This window comes from Notothenia coriiceps, unplaced genomic scaffold, assembly GCF_000735185.1.
Source record: "Notothenia coriiceps isolate Sejong01 unplaced genomic scaffold, NC01 NC01_scaffold00036361, whole genome shotgun sequence".
Taxonomy (NCBI): domain Eukaryota; kingdom Metazoa; phylum Chordata; class Actinopteri; order Perciformes; family Nototheniidae; genus Notothenia; species Notothenia coriiceps.
Window position 1 is genome coordinate 14,085 of NW_011369062.1, and position 25,097 is coordinate 39,181.

Genomic DNA, 25,097 nt, shown 5'->3' on the forward strand with positions numbered 1-25,097 from the left:
GACCTGAAGAAGTTTAGTGGTCAGGGTTATTCACAACAAATCCATGTGAACTAACTTATGCAAGCAAACAAATGTACAGCGTTTCACTTATCGGGCATATTTGATCCGAACCTAAAGACCCCTCTGGTACCTCTGTTTGTCGCTTTGCGTGTTTTTGTATTTAAACCTAAAATCATTCTAATTTGTCTGCATGTTTCCAAACCAACATGCTAACAAAATAATTATTTTCGACCAAATAGAATGGAACGTTACATACAGTCTATTGTTCTCTACATATACCCCCCAGATTACTGCCTCTTTAGGAACAATGCTGCAATACAGAAGCCTCACAACGAGAGGAGGTCCTACAACAACATGAGATGATAAAACATTCATCTCCTGCTGCTTCTTTTCTCCATTGACAGAAACTAAGTTGACTTGTTCTGTTAATGATTGTGGTCCTTACATTGAATTATATAGGTTTTAAACTCCTCCCTTCCAAACAGCTACAAAATGCTGCCTGAATTTCCAAGTGTATATTATTATTATTTAGCACTACCACTGATACTTTTAAAGTCTAAAAGGAATAGAACATACAAATACTTTGTCATCAATACACGTAACATTTACTTCCCCCCTTTTAATTTGGCTTATTTTTCTTATTTATTTTTTTAATCTTTAGCCCTTAAATATTGTTCCTACAGTATGCACACGTTTGTTGTTTTTTATTTATATCAGCCTTTCTTTAAGTCTTAAAGGTCACCTATTATGCAAAATGCACTTTTTCATGTCTTTTGTACATAAACATGTGTCCTCTCTGTCTTAAGAGATTCTGAAAGTTTCAGGAAAAAAGATTCACTCACTTTTTGTCCTGATCCATTTATATAAAAACCTGTCTGAAAATGAGCTGATCAGATTTTGTCCACTTTGTGATGTCATAAAGATTTGTTGGCTTGTGTAACCATTAGCCAATAAACAACCAAGGTAACCCCCTTGGCTCCTTGTTTTCATCTAAAGTAACAGACAGAGAATCAGTACTTTTGAAACAGGGCTAAAACAGAGGGGATTATGGGATGCTACAATGATCTGTTTGGTATTTAGAGCCAAACACTTCAGAGACATGTTTTGTATATATCTGAGACCTATAATATATTGATGAAAAACAGTATAATAGGGGACCTTTAACATATAGAAACTGTGAAAACACATGGCAGCACTCACATGTCAACCATTCCATGATGTTATTCTCACTCCACACTTTGCACCAACCAACAATACAGCTTTGTTTCTGAATCACCGTAGTGGTTATAATGTACCACTAGAGGGCAGCAAAGGAACACAGTCAGTGGGGTCTGTTCAAATTCAGTAAACAGCGAGTGCAGCCAGGAAATAGTCCTTTGAACATTTAACCTGCTTATGTTGATATTTTCTCTGGCTCTTTGGGCTCTCTGTGACGTGGCGGGTGTAATAAATAAGACTTTTGGATTTATTGTCAGACACTGTAACTCACCACTGCTACAGGTACAAAAAGGTGTCAACCCTTATAGAAGTGTGCACACACGTTTTTTATAACATGAATGTGGTGCAGGTGGGCAGAAGAGGGATTGAGGAGGGAGGCAGAACAATAGTGCAGGTGTGCAGCTGGGGAAAGAGGGATGGGAGAAGGGAATGGGGGTAGTATGATTTATTAATTTAGTGTGAAAGGAGGACACAGACACAAATAGAGAGAGAAACCGAGGGACCGCAGGAATATCTTTTGTATGAAGAGCTAACAAATAATGGAGATTCTTACAGAAAAACAAGTCTGTAAAGTGTTTTTAAGTGACATAAAAGATGATACTGATTAAGTGATTTGGCCTAAACTCCCAAGACCACTATCCAAGAGGTTAGGTCCAGCTCATATGTGGTTGAAAGGTCTGTGATCCGGCCCTGATGTTTCATAGATCACTCAATACTCTGACTGACAAACAACCCAAGGGACAACAAGCTATTAAAGGCCTCCCAGCAGTCCTGTTGAGAGAAACTGCTGCAAATAACTGAGGCTAGCCACGAGGATTGTCCGTGCATTTAATATTCATGACGGCGTTCTGCTCCTTTTGTGCTGATGTTGACCACTGCGGTGAATCGCGTACAGACACGTGGTGTACTGCATGCATGTGTGTGTGCTGATATATTTGGTGTGTCTGTGTCGTCCCCGGCCACGACGGGAGGCTGAAAGCTCCTCGAGCAGACTGCCAGCTCCGCCAGCTCTACTCCAAATTCAGTGAACTGCCAGAGCTCCAGATTACAGCAGATTACCGGGCAGGGTGCTCGTACACTCTCTCTATGTGTGTGTGTGTGTGTGTGTGTGTGTGTGTGTGTCATTTTATATTGCAACCACATGAGAACATTGACTACTCATTAACAGTGTACACAAAGACCACGTTTCCTTGATGAGACACTGAATGATAATGAGAATATTTAGAATGCAACTTTTCAAAGTATCCCCTGAAATGTCAATGTCAGTGTTCATTACATTTTTTACCTTGAAATAATTATATTTGTGGCAATACATCAAGTCAGCTGTTCTCTCTCACACACACATACTTTCTAAGATCACTACTCTTTGGTGGCAGCAATGGAAGGAGTGAACATGTGATACATATCCCCAGCATGTGGTGGATTAATACATTAATACTTTGTGGCTGCAGCCCCCCCTCCTTCCACATATAACTGCATCAAAAAGAGATTACGGTCAGGGACAGGCCATGCCCAGGCAGGATCCTACCATCTGACACCAGGGGACGGGGGTGACTCATAAGAGACAGGACAGAAAAGTGTTTTGAGTTTGTGATGAAGTGTAGGCGCATCATTCGTAGTGAGTGCAATGGATCTTTCAGCGAGGTCATTGTGTCCACATGACTCACAGACGAAGGAGAAATATTTGTTTTCATTGACGTGTTGGGTCAGCTGAAGGGAGGAGAGAGCAGGGACAGCAGGTGGGTGGGCGAGGAGGTGGTGGGGGAGGGTCTGTGTCTGCAGATGTTGCTTGTCTGGATGTCGGGTTTGCACAGGAATGTTTCAGAAAAAGTCGGCAGGAGTGAATATTGAGAGACAGATGACAAGCAGTCTGCAAGAGAGAGGAAGGAGCGACAGAGAAAGACAAATAAGGGGAGAAGAAGAGGAGAGAGTAGACAGCTGCTGACCATGGCTCTGGCTTGTCTGGGTCTAGGCTGCGTCCCTGTGCGATCCAAAGGTACTGTCTGCAGCATCAGTTTGTTCCTTAGAACCTCTGTAGTTCCTGTCATCACCGTTATTCAGTAAAATGACTTTTAATGAATGTGCCTGTAGTGTCACTGTGCTGATGTTACGTTGTGGCATCACTGTCACAAACAGGAGAATCGCTCTGTCTCTTATATGGTGCTAAACTTAATCACAACCATCAATGCTTTTTCAATAAGATATTTGAAGTCATTATTATTTATAAAGATATTTGATGTGCTAACTACAACATAGTTCTGGGCATGAGGTGGTAAAAGTAAGATTGAATGAAGTGTTCCAATCCCTACTGTAGGTGTTGTAGATATCAACTATATCATTCTGAATATTAGAATATTTTAATAGATACTCAAGTCATCTGGAACACATTCATTTAAAAGGAATGAAAATGTAAAGTTTCATTTATTGCTTGAATATTACATTTTACAGTGTAAACATCTAGAGTGACAATCATTAGTAAACCAGTTGCATAATGTATAGACAGTAACTTAATCTGCAACCATTTCTAATCAGTTATTACATCATTTTAGTTTATAGTTTTGTCTTTTTTGTACCAAGAAATGGCAATAATTTACTGGCTACAGTCCTACAGAGAATACTTCCTGGTTATCTTCTAATATCTTCCAATAGTGTTCTAATAGTAAACTGAATCTACAGTATCTGAAATGTAAACTGGAGGAAGCTGTGAGGGGCCTTCATTACTATTGTTTGCCATGTTATTAATCAAGGATGGGAGAAAATAATCTGTAGCTTGTAGTTTCAATTAAGAGTTAACAAGGTGATACAGAACAGACAATGTGGTGGAGTTGGGAAACTGCATGTTAAAAGCAAGATTTTAAGCTTTGATGTTATGTATTGTTTATGAATTGATCCTATCTATTTATCTATTTTCAACAGTTGCATTTGACTTTATGCTCTGCCAGCAGAGAGTAAAACACTATTATTCCTGGAAATTGAAAGCAATGTTCCCGCAAAAGTTGCAACAGCTTGAACATGGCTGATTCTTACAGCTGATATCAATATAAAACATGAAAATACTGCTGTTGATGAGGTGCTGCGTTGTGTGACTGCTGAGACGTTGCAGGCAACCTCACAGTGCAGAGTTTTCCTCTGCAGAACTGGCCAGCTAGTATTTCTTATATAACAGCTGTCTACTATGACAAGATTCTGCAGCTACTGCCACAGGGAGTGTGCTGCCTGACCCAGATACACCCTAATACATTCTCCACTAATGACTTACATTCACTCACATCTGGACCAGAGAGGGATACAATCATCATATAGCTGCACCAGAAAGAGAAAGAGCAATGTTAAAGCAGGAACATGTGGATAATCAGCGTTCTCTTTTTCAAATTTCATGGATGACTATGTCTGGTTGGGATGTTTTTTATAGTTTGTGGGCTACAGCTGGAGCTTTTTACCACCTTTATGTGGTCTGCAGTAAACATCATACCATTATTGTATTTCTTTTTTTATAGTTCTTTTTCTCTACCACCTTCTTTGTCTTCTTTCCTAAAAGTGGGTGGATAGGCAACCGTAAAAGCTCATATCAGCCAAGGCTTCCAGATAAAACTTCCATTCACTACTCATGTAATAAAAATTAGACCCATTAGCCAGATGAGTCTGAAATGGTGCCATAAAAAAATAAACTTTTACATTAAAGCCAATAACTCACCAACTGTAAATCACACACTTAAAAAATATTAAAGTGTTAAAACTGATGAGATGGCTTTCCTGGCACGCGCCTCGTAAGGGCTTTCTTATCTTTCAGCAGGCTAAATCTTTGTTCGTTTATGTTTATGTGAAGCCCCATTGTTGCAAATAAGAGGCTGGGTTTTTAAATGCTGTGATATTTGTCCAGTATATTCCCTTTGCTTGTATATATTCAGGTTGTTCAACATAAACACCCTTGCACTTTCATCAACCAAGTTTCAGCAGCACAGAAAGGTTCATGTTTAGTGTATATCAATGAATCCATCATTCTATTGATTATTACATCTGCCGATCTATCCAAGTCAACTGTGAGCAGAGAAGCCTAAATATATTTTTACATAACTCTTTAACGTCATCCCTACGCACTGCCACTCCCATTGGATGTGCTAAAACACCTCAAACTCAAACCGAAGGACATCCTTAACAGGTGCCCAGACCACATGCAAATCCGCTTTCTGCACAAGGCAGTCCTTGGACATAAAGGTCCTTGGAGTAGGTGTTTTCTAGACAATTGGTTTGATTGCAAGCGCATTTGGCCTTGTTCTGGCCCAGGAGAAATGTATACCTGTAGTCTTGGAGGGCTGAAGGAAGAGTGAAAAGGTGGCCTCTACAGGAGCTGGACATGAAAATAACCATCTTTCAAACGGTGTACAATTTTAGACAGTCTCTCATGGAGGACACTCAACGTGTCCTGGTTGTCAACATGATAACTGTCTGAAATAATGTGTATACAAGGAGAAAGAGCTACATAGAGATGTTCAAACTTTTAAAAAGTTATAGAAATGTTCGATCACCTCCCAACAAACAATTTGAACGTAAGACGGCTGTAGGTAGAGGGGTTTGGATGACTTTTTCCCTACCAACAAACAAATTGGTTGAAGCACACCATCGCCTGTAGAGCATCACTTCAACCCTTTAATCTGGATATGAATTCAAAGGAGGGCACACTTACATATTGAAGATATTTTGTTGGTATGAAATCCTTTATTTTCCTTATTTACCCCCCTTTTTAATACAATTTCTCAGCTCATAACTGTTCAGCATTACTGTTGCTGTCCGTCTTTCATTCCCTATTTCTACCGGCGAATATGTATCACAACATGTAGTTTGACAGTCTTTAGACATCGTTCTGTTTTTTTAAGGACAGAGGGAGAACTATCCTTCCTAGTGTAACTATGTGAAGCCAAACACTCATTTTACTTTATTCAGCACACTTTGTAAATTGCATTTAAAGTCCTACAGAACTATATGTTTGCATTACACCTGTTTAATCCTTGTCCATGGCCCCAGTCAATCGCTGCATTGCTCTCTTTTCTGTATTGCTCTGCATTTTTGTATTACATAGTGTTTTCTCCCTTTTTTTCCACTGTTTTCTCCTCCCCTCTCTTGCTACTGTTGGCATGCAAGTCTTGAGGATGACACTGTAAGTTGCTGACACTGCACCTGCAGATTTCAGTATAAGGGTAGGCAGAGATGGAGGCAAACAGTCAGGAAGCAGAGAGACGATGAGTAAAAGAGCAAGTCAGACAGAGTCGGTGTTAGATGAGTGTGTACATGTGTCTGCTTCTGGACGCTAGCAATGGGTAACTCTCAGAATAAGCGTAATTACAACCAAATGCTGAAGAGGAGGAAGAGGTGCAGGACAGCAAGAGTGAGTCGAGAAAATGCAGGTAGGGAGATGAAACTCTAAAAGATGCTGAATACAAACATTTCGTTAAATGCCACTAATCATTTACTCTGGTATATACTTAGTAATGCTGGTGGGTGCTCTGAGATATCATAAATAATTTGAATCCAGCACAACGTTCATGTTTTCTGAGTCTTTTTAGGGCTATGTGAGTCGCCACCAGAGGGAAGGTTGGTGAGGCTGTGAGACTGATCACTGATACATCCCGTGTTAAAGTTGTAGCTGGAGCCTGGCAATAAACTGTTAACCTATATGTCATTGAAACTTTGCTGATTTTTTGTTATTTTGTTAGCTGTGCAGGTATTCTACAATATTGTGACAGTATAGGAATGTGTAACAGCTACATATTTCGTTGTAAATTGCTACTTAACATACATGCTTAAGTTTATCTTTGCAGATCATCTGAGAGTTTATCATACATGGTTCTTCTGAAAGAGGGAAGGTTCTCTGTGCTCACAGAACATTTGAATTTGAGTCATCTCTCCATACAAGCCATTTGTGGTGCAGTGGGAACCTAAACAAGTGTTATGTGGGAAGATGAGACATTCACTGAGAAAGGACTTCAGTGTAGTTTCTGAATGACGTTTGCATCTTTATTATATTCTAGATGTTGCTATGTGGGAAAAGCAGTAGAGGGGATTTCAAGATTTCTCTAACCAAATTGATGCGAAAGAAACATTCAATGCATAAGACCATTTAAATAAGGGTATTTCTTTATATTTGTTTAGGGATTCTTTTTAAGTAGAACATATTTTCATGTTTTGAAGACATACAGAATAAAGGAGCCAAAACCGCTGCATTTTAGCACTACAACTTGATGAGGAGACTCTCCATAGCAACAGCATAAGAGAAAGAAAGAAAAGAGAATAAAAGATAAAGAGAAGGAAGGCATGGTGATAAGACAAATCAGACTAACAAGTGGGCTGCTGACAGTAAGCAACAGCAACGCATTCACTAATCTGAGTGTGTCACATGATGTGACTCACATCAAATATGTTAGCACCTTGTAGAGTAATAGTATACTTCAATACGCCCCTATATTCTACTTTCTTAACAGTAAGTACAACTCAAACCCATTCATTGAGAAATGTTTTTTTGGAGAATATGCAGATATGTTAGTTTAATGAGCAGACTAGCTCATTAGAGTTAACTAAGCATTCCCAGGATTGCAGCTTTTAACAAAAGCTAAAATATTGCCCCATTAAGTGACAAATTCCATAATGCTTTAATTCATCTTGTATTTATTTCAATGTGGCTTTACATTTCTATTACTGATTTTCTTTAATGCAGTATTGTTAGTATTTTACGACACAGTGTGACGTGGATATCAAGACAGTATCTTCATCTGTATGCGACAGTCTTCTGGGCAGAATGCTGTGTGATTGTTTATCTAGTGTGAATAAGCTGGCTTTCTGTGTTACTTTAACCTTGTGGTTTAAAATCGTCCGGGTGCTGCTGATGTGAGCTCACTGATTTAATTGCGGGAAAAGACGAGCCTTTATGAGCTATGAAAGGTTGCTTGGCTACTGATGTACAGTGTGGCTTCAAGGGCACAATTGCATTTTTAATTCTGAGTTCAAAGAGAGGAGATAGATTTGATAATAAAAGCGAAAGGGGCTTCAAAAGCAGATAAGAGAAATTAATAATCACAGACAGTCCTCTCTCTCGCTCTCTCTCTCACCTCACTGTGGATCCACTGTTTTAATCTTTTGATATGAAAGTTAGTGAGTCTCAGGTGTACATAATGCATGATAGTAGTATTTGCTTTGTTTTCTGATAAAAAGAAAAAGGGTAGTGACATAAAAATGGAGGATAGTGAGAAATGTACAGTGGTGTCCTGAATGCAGTGTTGCAGTGGTGAGGCGTGTTTAGCTGCCACCTGCTGGCGTGTATCTGCAATTTTCTTATGTTTGGAGGTACAAAGAGGACTGTGACATGCCTAACATACCACTTGTAGAATTTGTTTCTTGTGTATCCACTTCTAATATTATTTTTCTTAGTTTCCTTTCTTTTGTGTATTGCATTTGTTGACTTGCTTTGGTGTAAGGCCACTGCCTGCATGGTGGTACATTGTAAAGCCTGGCTTGGATCTCATCTTGTTGTAGTTTCTCATCTTGTTGTAGTTTCTCATTCTGTGGCATCTCTGGGATGCTAGTGTGTTCGAATCCAAATATCCTATTTCAGGAACCATGACTTAAACTTTCTTAAAGAATCGATTACATATCTGGCAATGATTTATCACTAATGTAAGAACATTGTATGAGTCGTAATGTATTTTAATTTAAGACATACAAATATTTCGATGGTTCATTTGATAATTTTGTTTGAGAATATCCACTATAAGCGCAATATCAACTCAGGGCCTCAAGACGTATCATGCCTCATTGTACAAACTCGATGCCTGGGCAAGTTGAGGACTCCTAGAAAAATATAGTTGAAGACCTGAAGGTATTTTTTGCCAGCCAAAACTGTGATGCTACTATCGTTTTGACCTTGCGCCTCTTTGAGTGTATCAACGTGGCAAAATGTGTTCTAAGACAGAGGACATTTTCAGTATAGATATCTTTGTTTGTCTTTCTGTGGACAGATTTAAATGCTGTAATGTCAAACCACAAAAAAATGCAGTCACAAAACTTTACAGGTGTTTAGTTAAGATCAAAATCAGTTCTGGTCCAAGCAAAAGCGCAAAAAGCATAGGAAAAGACTGAGGATTCAGCTCAGGCCCACAGCTCATTTTTGGCTCCTGGGCCTTATAATTGGTCAAATGGCAATGGTTCTGTAAGATGTGTTCTTACATTCCCTTGAATGAATCAAATCACAAAATGTAAAAACCTGTACCAATCTGTTTTTTTTCTCTCCTTAGCGGTGTCGAACTTGGATATAGAGAGCAAGCTGTCGCTTCACTATCAGGCTCCATGGCACCAGCACCACAACGTGTTTCATCCTTGTAGTCGACCACCATGTTTGGAGGAGCTGCACAGAAGCGCTCAGTTCAGTCTCAGGGCGCTACACCGAGGTGAGACTTTGGCTGCAGTACAGTAGCTTGTGTACAAATGTAATCTAATGTAATGTAATGTAATGTTTGGGTTTCACAGACGAAGAACAACAGCCCCACCGCTCCACGAGTCGGGAGAGAAACAGGGTGACGATCTCTATCTCAGTGGCACCCCCTATGCCAACATTTCCCTCGCCACACAGCATTCGCCGGCAACAGAGGAGTCGCCTGGCACGAGCGGTAAGGTTTACGCATATCACACAATCATATCATATCAACCAATCAGGGATCTGCATTATCCAGAAACGATTTCTATTTAAATGGTGAATTTATAACGTGATTCATTTCTTATGAAGCAGTTCACACTTGTAGGACAGTACATTCTTAATGTGTACACAACAAGTGTCATCACTGTAAACTGAACACTGAACAGTATACCTTGTATGTTCAGTGAGCTACAGGATAGTGAGGATGACATTAAGTAGAACATGAATAACAAAGCTTTTTTTTTTCTTGTTCACTTTTTTTGACACATTTGATTCTTATTAAATATATGTTGCAACTAACTGACACCGTATCTCATTCTGATGTCGCCATACAGCAAGAGAGAGCAGAGAAGGAGCGAGAGTTAGACTATCAACCCAGGAAGGTAAACCAGAAATGTGTTTGTTCATGTCTGTAGATGTCTAATATAGAAGCCTGCTGTAATATGTGTGTTATATGCACCTGTGTGTACAGTCTCTGTTATGTGTGTGGTTTAATGTAAAATCCTACTACATTAGATTCCTGTATAAAGAAAAGGTTATGTTCAGAACTTCTTTATCGCATTGAATGTTCCTGTATTTATTTCTGAATCCCTTGAAGGAGAGGACCGTGAGAGAAACAGAGATCCAGACCATACAGAGAAAAGTAAGAACATTCTCTGACACATATTCAGAAGAATTAACAACTATGTTTCATTTAATTACTAAACTACTAGTTTTACCTACACAATCAGCTATAACTGCATGTGTCCTTCTGCTGCCACAGGAGAGGCCAGGCAGAGAAGCAGATGTTCAGACGATCCAAAGAAAGGTAAGAAAAATGTTTAAGGGTAAACTATCAGTCTTCCACTGAATAGTAACTCTTTGGAAAAATAAAAATGGAAACCAATGGAAAAATAATTTAGATTCTCTTACACTGCATCCTTTACCTTTGAGTTTCCTGAAGTCTTTGATTTATTGTTATTTTTTGGATTACTAAAGTCATGTCATCTGTTCTTTTGTTTTTATTTTGTCTTTTTTATTTTGTTTCTGTTAATAGTTTGCATGCTTTTACTCACTTCACCCTATTGAAGGTTGCATCTTCATTCCATGGAATAGAAAGGTATCAAGCATTTGATGTTTTGTATCCCTTTACCACATGTTGCATTAACCTCTTGATAGCTTGTCCCTTGCACCCTGCATCCTATTAGTATGTCCCACTAAGTAAATGATGTATTAAAACTGTAGCACTATATCAGCACCTACCATGTATAAAAGGTTGCTGCCATCAATCTGTTCCTTCCAGGCTACCTCGACAGGAGAAGGTGAATGTGGTGAGGTCCTAGGAGGCCACAGAGCAAAGGCCTCAGCCCCCAATGCACCCTCGACCAAGGATAAACAGACAAACTGGTCCAAGGAAAATCTCGCGCCAACAGATCAGATGTCGGCAACTGATTCTCACTCCATCTCCTCCTGCATTATCCCCATTAATGTAACTGGTAAGACAAAAAAGAAAATAGGAAAATTAAGAAAGAGCAAGGTTGACCCTAGTAAGGATCAATCTGGTAATTTGTTATTGAGACAAAAGTGCAAACAATTGACTAAGTACTGCTACTGTTCCCAAATCAGGAATCAAACCCAGACTGCCTGCATGAAAACCAGGAATCTAATTGATAATATTAAACTGAAGCTTTTGATATGGCTTATGGCTTCTTTGTTGTTATTGCAGGAGTTGGGTTTGACAGGGAAGCAAGTGCTCGTTGCTCTCTAGTCCATTCCCAGTCGGTTCTTCAGAGGAGAAGGAAGCTGAGGAGGAGGAAGACTATCACAGGAATACCCAAAAGAGTACAACAGGACATGGGTATGTTATAGAGCACACCTGGAAAATTTAGAGTTACAGTATATACTGTATTGGTCTTAATATTGTAGCTTTGGCAAATTGCTATTGGTTTCATTAATATTTTTCCAATTGAATTGCTGAGATCTGGGAATGAGGTGACATTGCTAATACAGCCATGAGTTCATGAGGGCAAGTTTAATGAGCAGCAACAATCACATGCTAACAAAAATACCAGGCAGTCTATTTTTGTATGCAAACTGTACAAGCTACTTGTGAGCTACTTCCTTGTTCAGCTTTGTCCTTTTTACTTGTAATTTTGCAAGCATGCTGTTTCATAATGCAATGGACAATTGTCATGTACATTTTAGATGCTTTCATCTTTGTTTTTGCATCCAAATAATATTGTTTAAAGAACATTGTTTAGCTGTGGATCATGATCATGCAAGGTCCCAATTCTCAGCAAAAAAGCTTGTGTGTAAAATGTTACCATTTGCTGTAGGATTAACATTTACCATGGTTTATTGGTTTGATTTCAGACTCAGATGAATCACCTGTAGCAAGAGAGCGCACAGTTATTGTCCACTCCAACTCGCACCACCTCTCTCTCTGTGAGGAGGACCTTTTAATCAGTGGTCACCTCCATCACACTCGTGACTCTGGCTGCCAGACAGATGATTTCCTTATAGCATGTAAGTAGTTGGTCCTCTACGTGTTCTATGGACTAGGGCGAGAAGTTTGTTTCAGTAATTCCACCTACAAATTAAATTACAAAATATTTGACTGCAAATGATCACAATCAATTCAAGCCACAACTTTTTTCCTGCATGATACGAAATGAAAACTTTCCTGGTACTCCTTTTCCAGGACTTCTCTTGTTTCAGCTCCTACAGTCTAGGTAGTATCAGTACAGTTTCATACTGAACTGTAGCCTATGGCCTTTATTTTTACACGTATCAATGGCAATTATTTCCCAGTGTTGGTTGGCTACAACACAGCTTCCACATTTATATGTATAACCTACGCGGTATGTTCATGATTACATTTTTTACGAAAGCTCGTTGTAGCTTATTTATTTTGCATTCGGAGTGCACCAGATTTATGCATTTAACTTTCAAATGTAGGGTGAACATTCCTGTCTTTTGTCATATCCCTTTTTTGCAATGTCAGTTTTTTATATATATATATTGTGCAGCCCTACATAAAACTGGAATTCAAAACTATTAATACATGTTAACTTGTTAAAATGACGACATTCAAGACAATAATATTTCTAAGAAATAATAATCCCTCATCTGTCTTGCCATCCTTAGGTACAGCTGCTCCCTCCAGGAGGCGCATCAGAGCCCAACGTGGCCATCAGGGAATCCCTGCCTCTCTTTCCCATTCAACAGGCAACATTTCTTCCCTGGGTGACCAGTCAGATTCGACATACACCAGTGCTGCAGGCCACGGTGGACGCTTGCGATCTCGTAGCCTTCCACGAGAGGGTGGACGTCTGATGGACAGTGATGATGATGATGACGATGATGATGATGACAATTATGATGATGACGACGAAGATGAGGACTTGTCACCATACGAAGCAGATGACTTTATTCCTTCGGGCCCTAGTCCAAGAATGAAGATGATGATGATGAAGGACGAAGAAGAGAGCACAGATGACCAGGCAGCTCCTGAGCCACTGCAACTTGGAAGCCTAAAAAGGTTGCAGCGGTCTGGGGACAGAGACAGAGGGGGTGGAGGAGGGGGTAGCCCAGAGCACGGCTGGATGGAGAGGGGGCGTTCTCGCTTGCCCCGCAAGGCCGATATGGGCAGCTGCGAGATCTCATCAAGTTCAGATACTTTCAGTAGCCCTATTCACTCAATGTCTACAACAGGAGTGCTAGGCAGCCATGTGGACCACAAGGAGGACCACCAATCATCGAGCGGGAACTGGAGTGGTTCCAGTTCCACCTGCCCCTCTCAGACATCTGAAACCATTCCCCCGCCTTCTTCTCCACCACTAACAGGCTCATCCCATTGCGACTCAGAGCTGTCACTAAACACTGTGCCCAATGCCATTGATGAGGGTTTCTCCCTGGATCCCTCCTACCACTCAGACCTCAGACCCCAGGGCCAGGGCCACAGGTCCAGTTCATTCACATCCTCAGCCACAGACCAGATGGACGATGCAGGTGTCAGTACAGCCAGTGAGGGGGAGTGGACATACCCTCAAGATCAAGACCAAACTGACCCGGACCAAGACCCTGACCAAACCCAAAATCTGAGCCATGGGTTAGCCCAGGAGTACAGCTCCAAACAAGGTCTACAAGACCAACCCTGTTTTGGTGGCACCACGACTAGCAACAATGAAAAAGGTTCTGGCTCTGATTACCCATCTGATACAGAGAATTTCTACTCCTCCTCTGTGCATTTTGGGTGTAATCAGAGTTACAGAGGATACATGTACAACTATGCAGACCCAGGGCCAGATTGTGGTCAATCCAACACTGTGGCAGCATCACTGTCCCATCGAGTTTACCCCCATCCCTCAGCAGACTTCAGAGCAGGAACAATGACCCTTGGGAGGACCTGTCGTCCACTGAGGAAACCAAAAGTCAAACCTCCACCACCCAAACGGACAACCTCGTTGAAAGATACATTTAGTGGTGTGGATGTTGGAACGGACACACAGGCAGATCAGGATCAACCAAAGGTGATTAGTGAAGAGCTTACCTTGTCTTCCACAGAGATGAAGCTGGAACTTGAGCTAGAGATTGGAGGTGCTCCAGAACCATTACAAACATCCTGTCTAGTGGCAGAGCCTCTGGGAACTTGGGGAAGGGGACTGGGTGAAACAGTGGACATAGTAGAGCCAATGTCTTTCAGCTCTGCAGATACACATTCATTTAAGAATGAAGGTGCTGTGCAATCTGACTATGCAGACCTGTGGCTTCACAACAATGAGCTGAAGTCTAACAATGGTGAGTACGCATCCATGTCTAACTCAAGCACAGCCACAGGTACTACTGTCATGGATTGTATGAAGTCACCAGACAGCTCTTCCTCCTCTACAGAAACTCAAACCCAGACCCTTGCCCAGGCTTCAGATACCAGGGCAATAAGTCCACCTCTCCCACCTGGGTCACCTGAGAAGCTGGCTGGCCTTGCCTCCCCATCAAGTGGCTATTCCAGCCAATCAGAGACCCCAACGTCAACATTGCCCTCATCTTCGGCAGCGTTCTTCCCAGGACCACTGTCACCCTCAACTGGCAAGAGAAAGCCCAAAGTGCCCGAGAGAAAGTCGTCTCTTTCTTCCCTGCAGCACTTCCCCAGAGATGGATCTTCCATTTCGTCTGGCTATAAGAGAGATCCAGACTTCCCACCTCCACCCTCTCAACTTGATCTCAATGTTCTCCATGGTGGTTATGTCAGACATACACTATCCCACCGAACACACCACATGCACACGCTCCATCACAGCAAACATAGAGTGGCAAATGCTTTATCCACTGGAACAAAGTTGTTGGCCCCTGAGGCATCAAATGCCAACCCACCACCAAGTTCTAATTATGCTCTAACAATTCCACGCTCTAATTTATTGGTGATAACTCCATCTGCGCTTCGTTCAGTACAGCTCCATTCTATAAGCCAATCAACAGAAAAGTCTGCGAATACAGACCAGGGATCATCAAGTGGAGCCGAGACAGCTACAAGACCCAAATGTCCTCCTAGTGTTTCTACCCTGGCTCCCCCACCTATTAACACAAGGCCCCTTCCTCCTCGCAGACCACCTCCAAGACCCCCAGCTCATGAGCACATATCCTCCCCTGAACACTTGCAACCACCTCTTCCTGGTCGCCACCCTGATGGACCTCCATCCTATGAGAGCCTGCTACTCAGACAGGACCGCTATGGACCTGGAACCTTCTGGGCTATGACGGCCTTCAGAACCCGGATGGACCCAGCATCAGAACATCCCGAGGACAGCTCACCTTTGCATAGGCCTGTGCCACGTGCTCCCCACCCTTCACCAGTGGATCTACACACACATATCCACTCACACACAGAGTTCAGAGGGCTCACACACTCAGCTCATGGACATCCAGAGTTTAGGGTGTTGGGCGAGCGCTCATTTTCCCAGGATGATGATGATGATGAAGATGATGAGGAGGAAGAGGAAGAGCAGGTCAAAGAGCCACTGAGGGCTGCATGTACCAGAGGAGGCATGCGATCGGTCCACCTTCCACCCCCAGCATATGAATTTGCCGGGCTTTCCCACTCAGACTCAGGGCCCTGGGCCAGTCCAGTCAAAGTGCCTGGTACCTCAATGGAGACATCGCATCCTTACCTAATCAGCGATGCAAGAAGAGGAAGATTTGAAGAGCAGGAAGATGACGAGGAATTGACATCAGGTGCTACCAGAAGTGCCCATCAGCTGCAGCCACAAGAGAGCAAAGATGACTCCACCACTCCTGACACTGAGGATTACTTCAGTAAAGGTGAACTAAATTTGTCTGTCAGAATTAGTATTGTAGTGCAAAGATAACAGAAAATGCAATAACATGCCACTGTTTATTTACGTTGCAAAGAGCCAACAGCTGCTACAATAACTGGTTAATTGCGGAGTAGCCTGTAATGATGAACAGAGAGGGAATAAAGGATGATTATTTCCCCTATTGTATACATAATGATCAGACACCCAGATGACACGTGATAGGGATATTTTATTCTGCAGATTCCACGCCAAGTGATAATTCGCTCTCCCCTCTGATGGATGACACCAAAGTGGACGATGACATTATTCTCACATCACCCAACAAGACCCGTACAACTGAGGACCTGTTTGCCATGATACACAGGTGCTAAAAACATGTTGCATTGCAGTCATCTTATTCAAAAACCCTGTCTACATTGTCTATGTACTGCATGAACTATACATTTGTTATGTTATTTTGTCGAACCCTGTTCATTCACTGCCTAAATCTTAATAGGAGTTTCCTGTGATTTCCTCATACAGATCCAAGAGAAAGGTCCTGGGCCGTAAAGATTCAGGAGACCTAAACGCGAAGTCTCGTCTCTGCCCTGCAGCACCAGTAATGCCTGCCTCCACTGTCATTATCCCACCAGCCCCTCCTCTCAACTTGCCAGCCACCTTAGCCTCTGCTGCTGGGGCCCAACGAGCCCCTGTGCCAATCTATCGCAGCGCCAAGAAATCCAGCACTTCAAACGAAGAGTTTAAACTCCTGTTGTTAAAGAAAGGTAGCAGGTCTGATTCAAGCTATCGCATGTCAGCCACAGAGATTCTAAAAAGCCCTATCACACCTAAAATGCCAGGAGACCCGCTCCAGGAAGGGGTTATTAGACAGGCTGAAGAGCTACCCTGTACACTCCAAGAGCCCCACCTTTCTGGCCTGGACCCAATCCAGATACCAGGACTTTTTCCCAGAGCCAACTCTGAGAGTTTCACCCACAAAACCCTGCCTATGTCAGCTGCATCTCGACAGGGACGTTCTCGGATCCCCCCTGTAGCCAACAGCAGTCGCTACAGTACACGCAGCCGCCTCTACACGGCCCCCATGCAAGCCATTTCTGAAGGGGAGACAGAAAACTCAGACGGGAGCCCCCATGATGACAGATCATCCTAAAAAGCCCTGATCACAGATGTCCTTTATTCTTAGCTGTGTCGTACATTTAAAATGGCCCGTTCTACTTTTCTAATCTTGGATAGATGTATGATCACGGCGAAAATTGTAATACTTCCGACACACAAAACATGACTGTTGCTTAATTGAATCCCGTTTTGGATCTACTATTCTATTTAAGGGTGTCAGACAGAGTGTTGTGAGAAACTGAATCATAAAGGGATGATTATGAATACTTTGAGGTTATACCTAAATACTGTATTATCAAAAGAATAGCTCCCTTATAGTTAAAGGAGCCAGACATAAGACCTATTTTGATTGAACTGTCTTTTTTAAAACAACATACATTTAAAAAACAGTCCCAAATGTTTGGTAAATAATGATAAGAAAAGAAATGTTGCGTACGGACAACGTGCGTGTGCATGAACGAGCACATGCAGCGTCCACTGATATTTCTACTTCTTGTGTTTTGAATGGCGTGGGTGTGTGTATGTGTGTCTCTGAGGAACTGCTTTCTTACTAAAAGGAAAAATTCTTATAAAATGTAATATTCTTTCAACTTTGGTGCCCAAAGCATTGGCCAGACTTCCCAGAGACCATCCTCAATATTCCTGCCAACAAGCAAGGGTTGTTTCCTTGTGGAAGTTACTAACAACACAGCACCAACTTATCTACTATATTTCCATCTGAAGACCTGGCATAGAGAGTATATCACACAGAGCCAATCATATATTTCTTCACATTAATTATATCCAAAAAGATTACATGATGCATGTATTTTTGTAAAACTGCGCCTCAGAACATGATGATGAAGTTCCACCATGTTGCATGACCCTATATGGAAACATCCCCTGGATCCTGGTTTCTGTCAACATTTGTTGTGGTTCCTTTGTATTATAAGAATGATAATCTTTCACTGTGAAAGGTTTAAAATACATTTGTATTACATTGCCAGTGATCTTAATTGAGTTGTCATTGATTTGAGTGTCAATAAGAAGGAGCAAGGGCTTGTGCCTAGAAGGGGCCCATGTGTCAAAGATACAGGCTAATTTTGGACAATCGCACAGTGGCCTTTCTATACTAGAGGTGGTTGTAAGCAGGACATTTACACGTCCCCTGCACATATACATGGACTTGCGCCATGTTCCACCACAAATCAATCAAATACTAACTTAAACCCAACCTTGAAATCTAGTATGTTTAGACTGATTAAAGGTTTCCACCTGCTGGCCAGCCTTGCTGTGCAGACCTGAAGTGGAAAGGGTGCATTTCAAAGCAGTTTAAAAGATACCATTGAGTGCAGACGGTGAAAATGCTTTAGAAGGTCCTCAATCGGTTTGACTAGAGGTTAAATTGGAAAGCTTTCCAAGAACCAACCTCACTTTTGCACTTCATGATTCTTCAAGAATATTCCTTGAAAAAATAAAATATATCTTATAATTAAATTGCATATGTATATTTGTACTGAATATAAAAAGTAATATCTATATAAAACAACAAGCTGAAATGTTTAGGGAAACAACCTGAGTGTAGCATAGAAGAACAGGTTTCACTGACAACATCTCACATACTAACAATGTACACTGTTCTCCTCTCCTTGTTGCCTCTCTTTCATTTGCACTGACCCAGTAGCATTAGACAGGTGAAAGCTCAACCCAGTGGCTGGTGTACACCATTTTGTCTTATCCTCATATCACAAAATCTGAAAGAGAGGAGACAAGAGGAGGAAAGGACTACATATCACCAATAGTAAAGCAATGCATCCATTGCATTGTTGCAGACTTTTTCCATCCAACACCTGGGTTAAAGTATTAAATCGCTCTCATCCTTCAAATAAATGTTAAACTAAAGTGTCCGGTATGTTACAGAAGCAAACTATCATCACTGTAAACGTTGAACTCTCACCTGCTTATCACATTAAACACAACACATGAACAGCTTACATTGAAAGACAATTCTTCAGTAGGAACCATTCACTGTATTCTGTGAATACCTCAGCAAGCATATTACTGTTTTAATGTAAATGCTGCAGATAGATAGATAGATGATAGATAGATAGATAGATAGACAACAAAACCACAACTGTTTTTTACTCAGCGAATTTGAATTGCAGAACTGACACTGTGTAAGATAGAGAGGGTAAAAAGCTGTGAAATGATTATTCAAATTTTACATTTATCATACCCATATTGCTGAAGCGCACTTGTTCCTGTTCATTGTTTTATTTGTTGTGTTTTCTATCGCATGCAATAAGCAAAGAAAAAAAAGAAGAAGAAAAGAAAAGGACACCACCACCATATCATTATTTTTATCTGAGGGATGTCTCCATACCACGAGAAAAGATTTTGTATTTTCTGTTCAAATGTTCAAGTTCAATAGTGTGTTCTATAGATGTACAAACTGTCTGGCTAATTCTGTTCTGTATAGTCGTGATCACAAACAGGGGTTTATCTTGTACTGTATATCTACTCACTGGACAATCATACGTATAAGAGACTGTAAAGAAAATGATATAGAATCTGTCGGGATGGAGAATTGAAACAATTTTGGTGCTGGGTCCTAGTCTTGCTGGAGCTGTGAAGGGGAAGGGAAAACTGCTGATCCAGTTTTAAATTGCATATCTTGAAAAGATGCTTTGGATAAAAAAAATGTACAAATAAAAAATATAGCAATGGAAAAGCAAAATATCTATTATGAGATCCAAAAACAAGTCTGATCTAATCAGAAAGTCATTATTGTTTTAGTTTTGACTCATGGCTGAATTGTTTGATACCACAAAACATTATTACTGAATAATTAAAATAAACAAATCAGTTGGGTTTATCCAGTACTCAATGAAAAACGCAATGTGTGCTATTTAAAATTTGTAAACGAAAAAACTCAAACGAATTTTACAATTTGTTTATGTGATTTTTCCGTACTGTACCAGGTACTGTTTATATAGAGATATTTTAAGACAGTTTCCATGATATGAAAAGCAGTGGATAGAAGATTGACTGACACTATTTCAATAGAAAGACAAACTGTGAGGTTGCCATGCAGACTCTCGTTAACACAACCTAGCCGTCTCAAACCTCAGTCCTCAATAGTAGAAAACAAAACAACTTGTTTTCAAATGTCTGCACGCAACTTTGCCCTACAGACAAGTTTGACAGAAACCACTGGGCCATTTTTTTTCAAAGGTATACAGTATGGAATAACACTAAACAGACTCTAAAATATGTGACAGAGAACTGAAAATAACACAAATGTTGAAGACACAGTGTAACTATCTATTTAAAAGAGGCTCCATGTTTAAAACTAGCTAGGACTTAACAGATTTGAATCACTTTTGTATTTTTGTATAAACCTGTAAATACGTTTTTAAAGAAAAAAAATGTTTCAAATTCTTTCTTTTGTAAAATAAATCAATAAAACAATAAAAAGAACAACGTTTTTTTTCAAAGTTTACATGATTATTTCCAAGCCTTTGTATATTTTGGAGCTGTGCAACACCTTTAGTCTTGTATTTATTAATTTGTTTGGGTGGCGGGGTTACAACATTGTGAATATTATTATATCTAATTCATTTTAACAGCTCATCAGGCTGCTTAGTAACTGTGCATAGAAAAAAGCCAATAAATAAATGTGATTGCGTTGAAACAGAAGGCCTTTTGTGTCACACTTCATTTCCTCCCTATCAGAACAAGGTGCACTGGAGAACATCTCTCCACTGGATGACAGTGTTTCAATGGTGTCTAGTTTCAGTCTCAACTACAGTATTTCCCCTTCAACTGCAGCTAATATTCAGAAACTGCCCACAAAGGATCCATTATTTGGCAAAATCCAAATAAGATTAATTTGAGAAGAATCTAAAGATACCCTCAACAGAAAAACACTGCTCAAATTGCATGAGACAAACAAAGTGATGAAAAAAGCAGACCTCAAGTTTTGAAATAAAAAACTGTATTGACAAGGAAAACTACTCATTGGGAACATTCAATAAACGTAGTCTTAGTCTAAACTGAGCGAAACATCGCTAAGCTTCAGACGCCAATTTATGTTTCAAGTTTTAAAGGCTTTTATTGTCATGTGTGCATAGCTACAGTGTAGTTATGACAATGGAAATATTAGGTCACAGGCTCCTCCAACAGTGCAACACAATAAAACAGATAAAATAGTAAATAATATAAAATATAATATAATAGAAACAGAATATAATAGAAACTGTGCAGAATAGTCTATATACAGTAATTGGAATAGTGATATATATTAATGGCACTCCAAGACAACTAGGCACACATCATAAATAGATACATCAACTTTACATTTTTATGCGGACGATACCGTGATGTATTGTACAGGTCCCTCCATTAAGGAGGCTGTTGTTAAATTACAGGCTGTTTTTAATATTATTCAGACTCAGCTCGCTGAGCTTAAGCTTCTTTTAAATGTTGATAAAACTAAGGTAATGCTATTTTCAAAAGCCAAAAAGACACCGGAGACAACTTTGGATATTGTTACTACGCAAGGAAAAGTAATTTAAGTGGTTGTCTGTTATAAATACCTTGGTATCTGCCTTGATGATTGCCTTTCTTTTAAACTTCAGGTCAATAATCTGCTTAAAAAGCTGAGCGTGAGGCTAGGTTTCTTTTTCAGAAACAAGTCCTGTTTCTCGCTTGAGGCCAGGAAAATGCTAGTCTCTGTGACCTTTTTACCTGTGCTGGACTATGGTGATCTGATCTATATGAATGCACCTGCCCATTACCTGATCAAGTTAGATGCCGCCTATCACAGTGCACTGAGATTTGTTACTAACTCTAAAGCACTTACTCATCACTATACCCTGTATTCCAGGGCAGGTTTGCCTTCCCTAACTGTACGGAGGCTCAGTCACTGGTACATGTTTATCTATAAAGCCATGTTGGGTAACTACCAACTTATATATGCTCTTTGATCTCACAGAGAGTGGCAATTAGCTATTGCCTGAAATCCCAGGATGTGTTTTTATTACATGTGCGAAGTGCTAGGACTGTTTTTTTTTTATTTAGGTACTAAAGCTTTTACTGTATGTGTGCTGCTCCTCTAGCTTGGAACACTATGAAACATTTTTTTAAACTGAGCATTTTGGTTCCCCTGCATCATTTTAAAGCTCGGATAGGTGAAATGTCAATTGATACCTGTCATTGTGAATAGGTTGTCATTTGTACCCCTGTAATTATGTTGTATGATGTCCTTTTTGTTTTCTGTTATTTTTATGTGTAACCAATGTGCTACAGGTCTCCCTTGAAAAAGAGATCGTTGATCTCAATGGGATTTTACCTGGTTAAATAAAGGCTAGAAACAAACAAACATCACTAATATCAAATGACGACATTACATAATTTAGCTTGAATCGTTTCTGGTAAAATTAATATCAAGAATTAAGCATTAACATTAAGGTGAAATGTCACAACTAAATGTAGAATAGGCCTTTAATAGTCTGCATTGGTATAAATGATATTCCCAATCCCATGTAATGTACCTTCCCCAATTTTTCCCTAGTTATTTGATGGACATGTGACTGACTGACTGACTTGAAGCTTTAGCTGACCAGAGACCGGACGATTGTTTATACATTAGACTTACTCTGGTAGGATCCTTAAACTTGGGGATGAAGTAATCAGTTTTGCCGTCAAAAAACAAATCAGGTGATACAAAGTGTGGAAACGTTTTTTTCTTCAGTTTGTGTACATTTATTTCCATTTTTCGATTTACCGCATTGAAGACCACAGGTGACTGAAATTCAAAATAGAGGGTGACCGTTGAAATAAAAAGTTTAAAAAGTCAGAAACGTAGGCCTACTGGTCAGATGACGACTGCGAATGACTTGGTGTAGTTTCAGATAAGGCTAAAGTTAGTTAATTTGTGTAATATTTAGTGATATAATCTTTAGTTGAGTGGCACTTGATATTGGGGAAACTGTTATCTTTACCCAAATAAAGGTGAATTCTAAAGTCACCAGCAGAGGTCCCCATTACCCACTAAAGGTTATTATTTTGACATGGTTTCAAATAAAATAAATAATTCCTCTATGATATTGGACCAAGTTCTCAGATATTTTACTAAATTAGAAAGTAATCCCCTAACCCTACGTGCACAAAATTGGGCCAATGTATTACTTTCCATATACTAATCTCTATCATCCCTTGTGATGCAACAAATAATTAACATTTATCCATTTTGGGGTGCAAATTTTGCTGTTTGCTGTCCTTATTTCTTTATGTTAAAAACTGGTTGCCACTGATGGCAACCAAAGGCCAAGAAGTGGTTGAGTTTTTTTCTGAATTGTTGCCAATGGCAACTTGGCAACCGTTACTGTCGAGCCCTGTCCTTGTAACTTAGAGAGATATTTTATTATGTAGGTAACTGTATGCATCGCTAAGTTTAATTTAAGTTCGCTATGCTCGAGTATGTAGACAAGCTAACGTCAAAGTAGTGTTGAAGAGCAGCGTAGTGAATGTGAAATCAACCTCACAATAAGATGTGTGTATATTACAATTATTAATGTCATATTTCAAGATGATTACTTAGATATTACAATATGGTTTGTTGAAGTTCATTGCTGGAGTTCATTATTGAGCTTACACGAAGAACTTATCTGAAGAACGAACCCAAACCTTGTTGTTTATTTATTTGATTTTCATTACAATTGTGAAACTGACTAATTCTGGCTGTAGAACGTGAACATAGAACTTAATGCCTGCATTTAAGGATGATGAATAGCCTACTCAATGCTTTAGGGATGATTTGTTAAAAATATTAGATCATTGCCTTTCATTTGTTCTTCCAAAGTTACAGTAAAATAAAAAGGACCCTGACTCGGACAATACACAATCCAACATGTTGAACAGAAGAGAATAAGTTATATTGTTTGTACACATGGTACTTTACATATATATCTGTTTGTTTAAAGTTTCCAGGTGATGCAGAGAGGCTGGACCAGAGAGAGGGACAGAACTGGACTCCTCACAGCAGTGAACTTCAGCACAGGTACAAAGACTCTTTTTTTATACTGTACAAAGAATCAAGAAAGATATTGGTTTAAATAAATGAAGTATTGACTTTAATACTGTCTGTCTGTAAAAAAACGTGGTAAAAGTTATTCTTTCAGTGAGACAACAGAGCAAGCTTCTACAGTTACACTACGTTTTGATAACAGTTAAATATTATTTTGATAATAAAATATATTTCACTGCTGATGAACTTCAACATTGCTATTCATTCATAATCTGATTGTCTTTGTAGCTCACTGGAGGGGAAAAATGAAAATAATAAATGCTTTAGACAGTAAGAAATATAAAGTTAACTGTTGAGTTGCTCAGTTTTTTTTAGATTGTCAATACTATTACTGTATAACTACATCTCAGGTTAAGAGGCACCTTCAAATAAAGATTGGTCTTTAAATACATTTAGTTGATTTTGTCTTTTGAATTGTTTGTCTAAAGTCAAGGATCTAGAACTGGTAGCCTATTTATAGTTTTAATGATAGTCTGGTTATAATGCTGTTTGGAGGAGGCCTCACAGATAAGAGCACTAACTAGCTACATCACATGTACCTTAGCTTGACTTAAATGTATTAAACGTATAATTAAAGGTGGGGTAGGTAATTTTGGAGAAACCAGCTCGAGTGCGCTAGAATTTGAAAATACACAACCGGAAAAAATCTGCCACTTCCTTACAGAGCCCCTCCTCCAACACACACGAAAGTGCACATGACCAATGAGGGCACGAGATAAGT

The 25,097-nt window shown here is 39.9% G+C and overlaps 1 protein-coding gene across 1 annotated transcript; it reads left to right on the plus strand.

Annotated features, from left to right (window-relative positions):
• Positions 1–3,165: 3,165 nt before the first annotated feature.
• nhsb (Nance-Horan syndrome b (congenital cataracts and dental anomalies)) lies at positions 3,166–18,780 on the plus strand. The gene is made up of 12 exons (XM_010792151.1): positions 3,166–3,214; positions 9,501–9,653; positions 9,733–9,872; positions 10,234–10,281; positions 10,497–10,541; positions 10,662–10,706; positions 11,181–11,373; positions 11,604–11,735; positions 12,251–12,403; positions 13,025–16,195; positions 16,432–16,555; positions 16,714–18,780. The coding sequence occupies exons 1-12, from the start codon at positions 3,166–3,168 to the stop codon at positions 17,339–17,341; spliced, it is 4,881 nt and encodes a 1,626-aa protein (XP_010790453.1). The 3' UTR covers positions 17,342–18,780.
• The last annotated feature ends 6,317 nt before the right edge of the window (positions 18,781–25,097 follow it).

Excerpts from the sequence above, each read along its gene's own strand:
- nhsb (XM_010792151.1), top strand. The coding sequence starts at position 3,166 with ATGGCTCTGGCTTGTCTGGGTCTAGGCTGCGTCCCTGTGCGATCCAAA. Across the intron at positions 9,654-9,732 it reads TCTCAGGGCGCTACACCGAG|ACGAAGAACAACAGCCCCAC; the intron begins GTGAGACTTTGG and ends TGGGTTTCACAG. Across the intron at positions 10,542-10,661 it reads TCCAGACCATACAGAGAAAA|GAGAGGCCAGGCAGAGAAGC; the intron begins GTAAGAACATTC and ends CTGCTGCCACAG.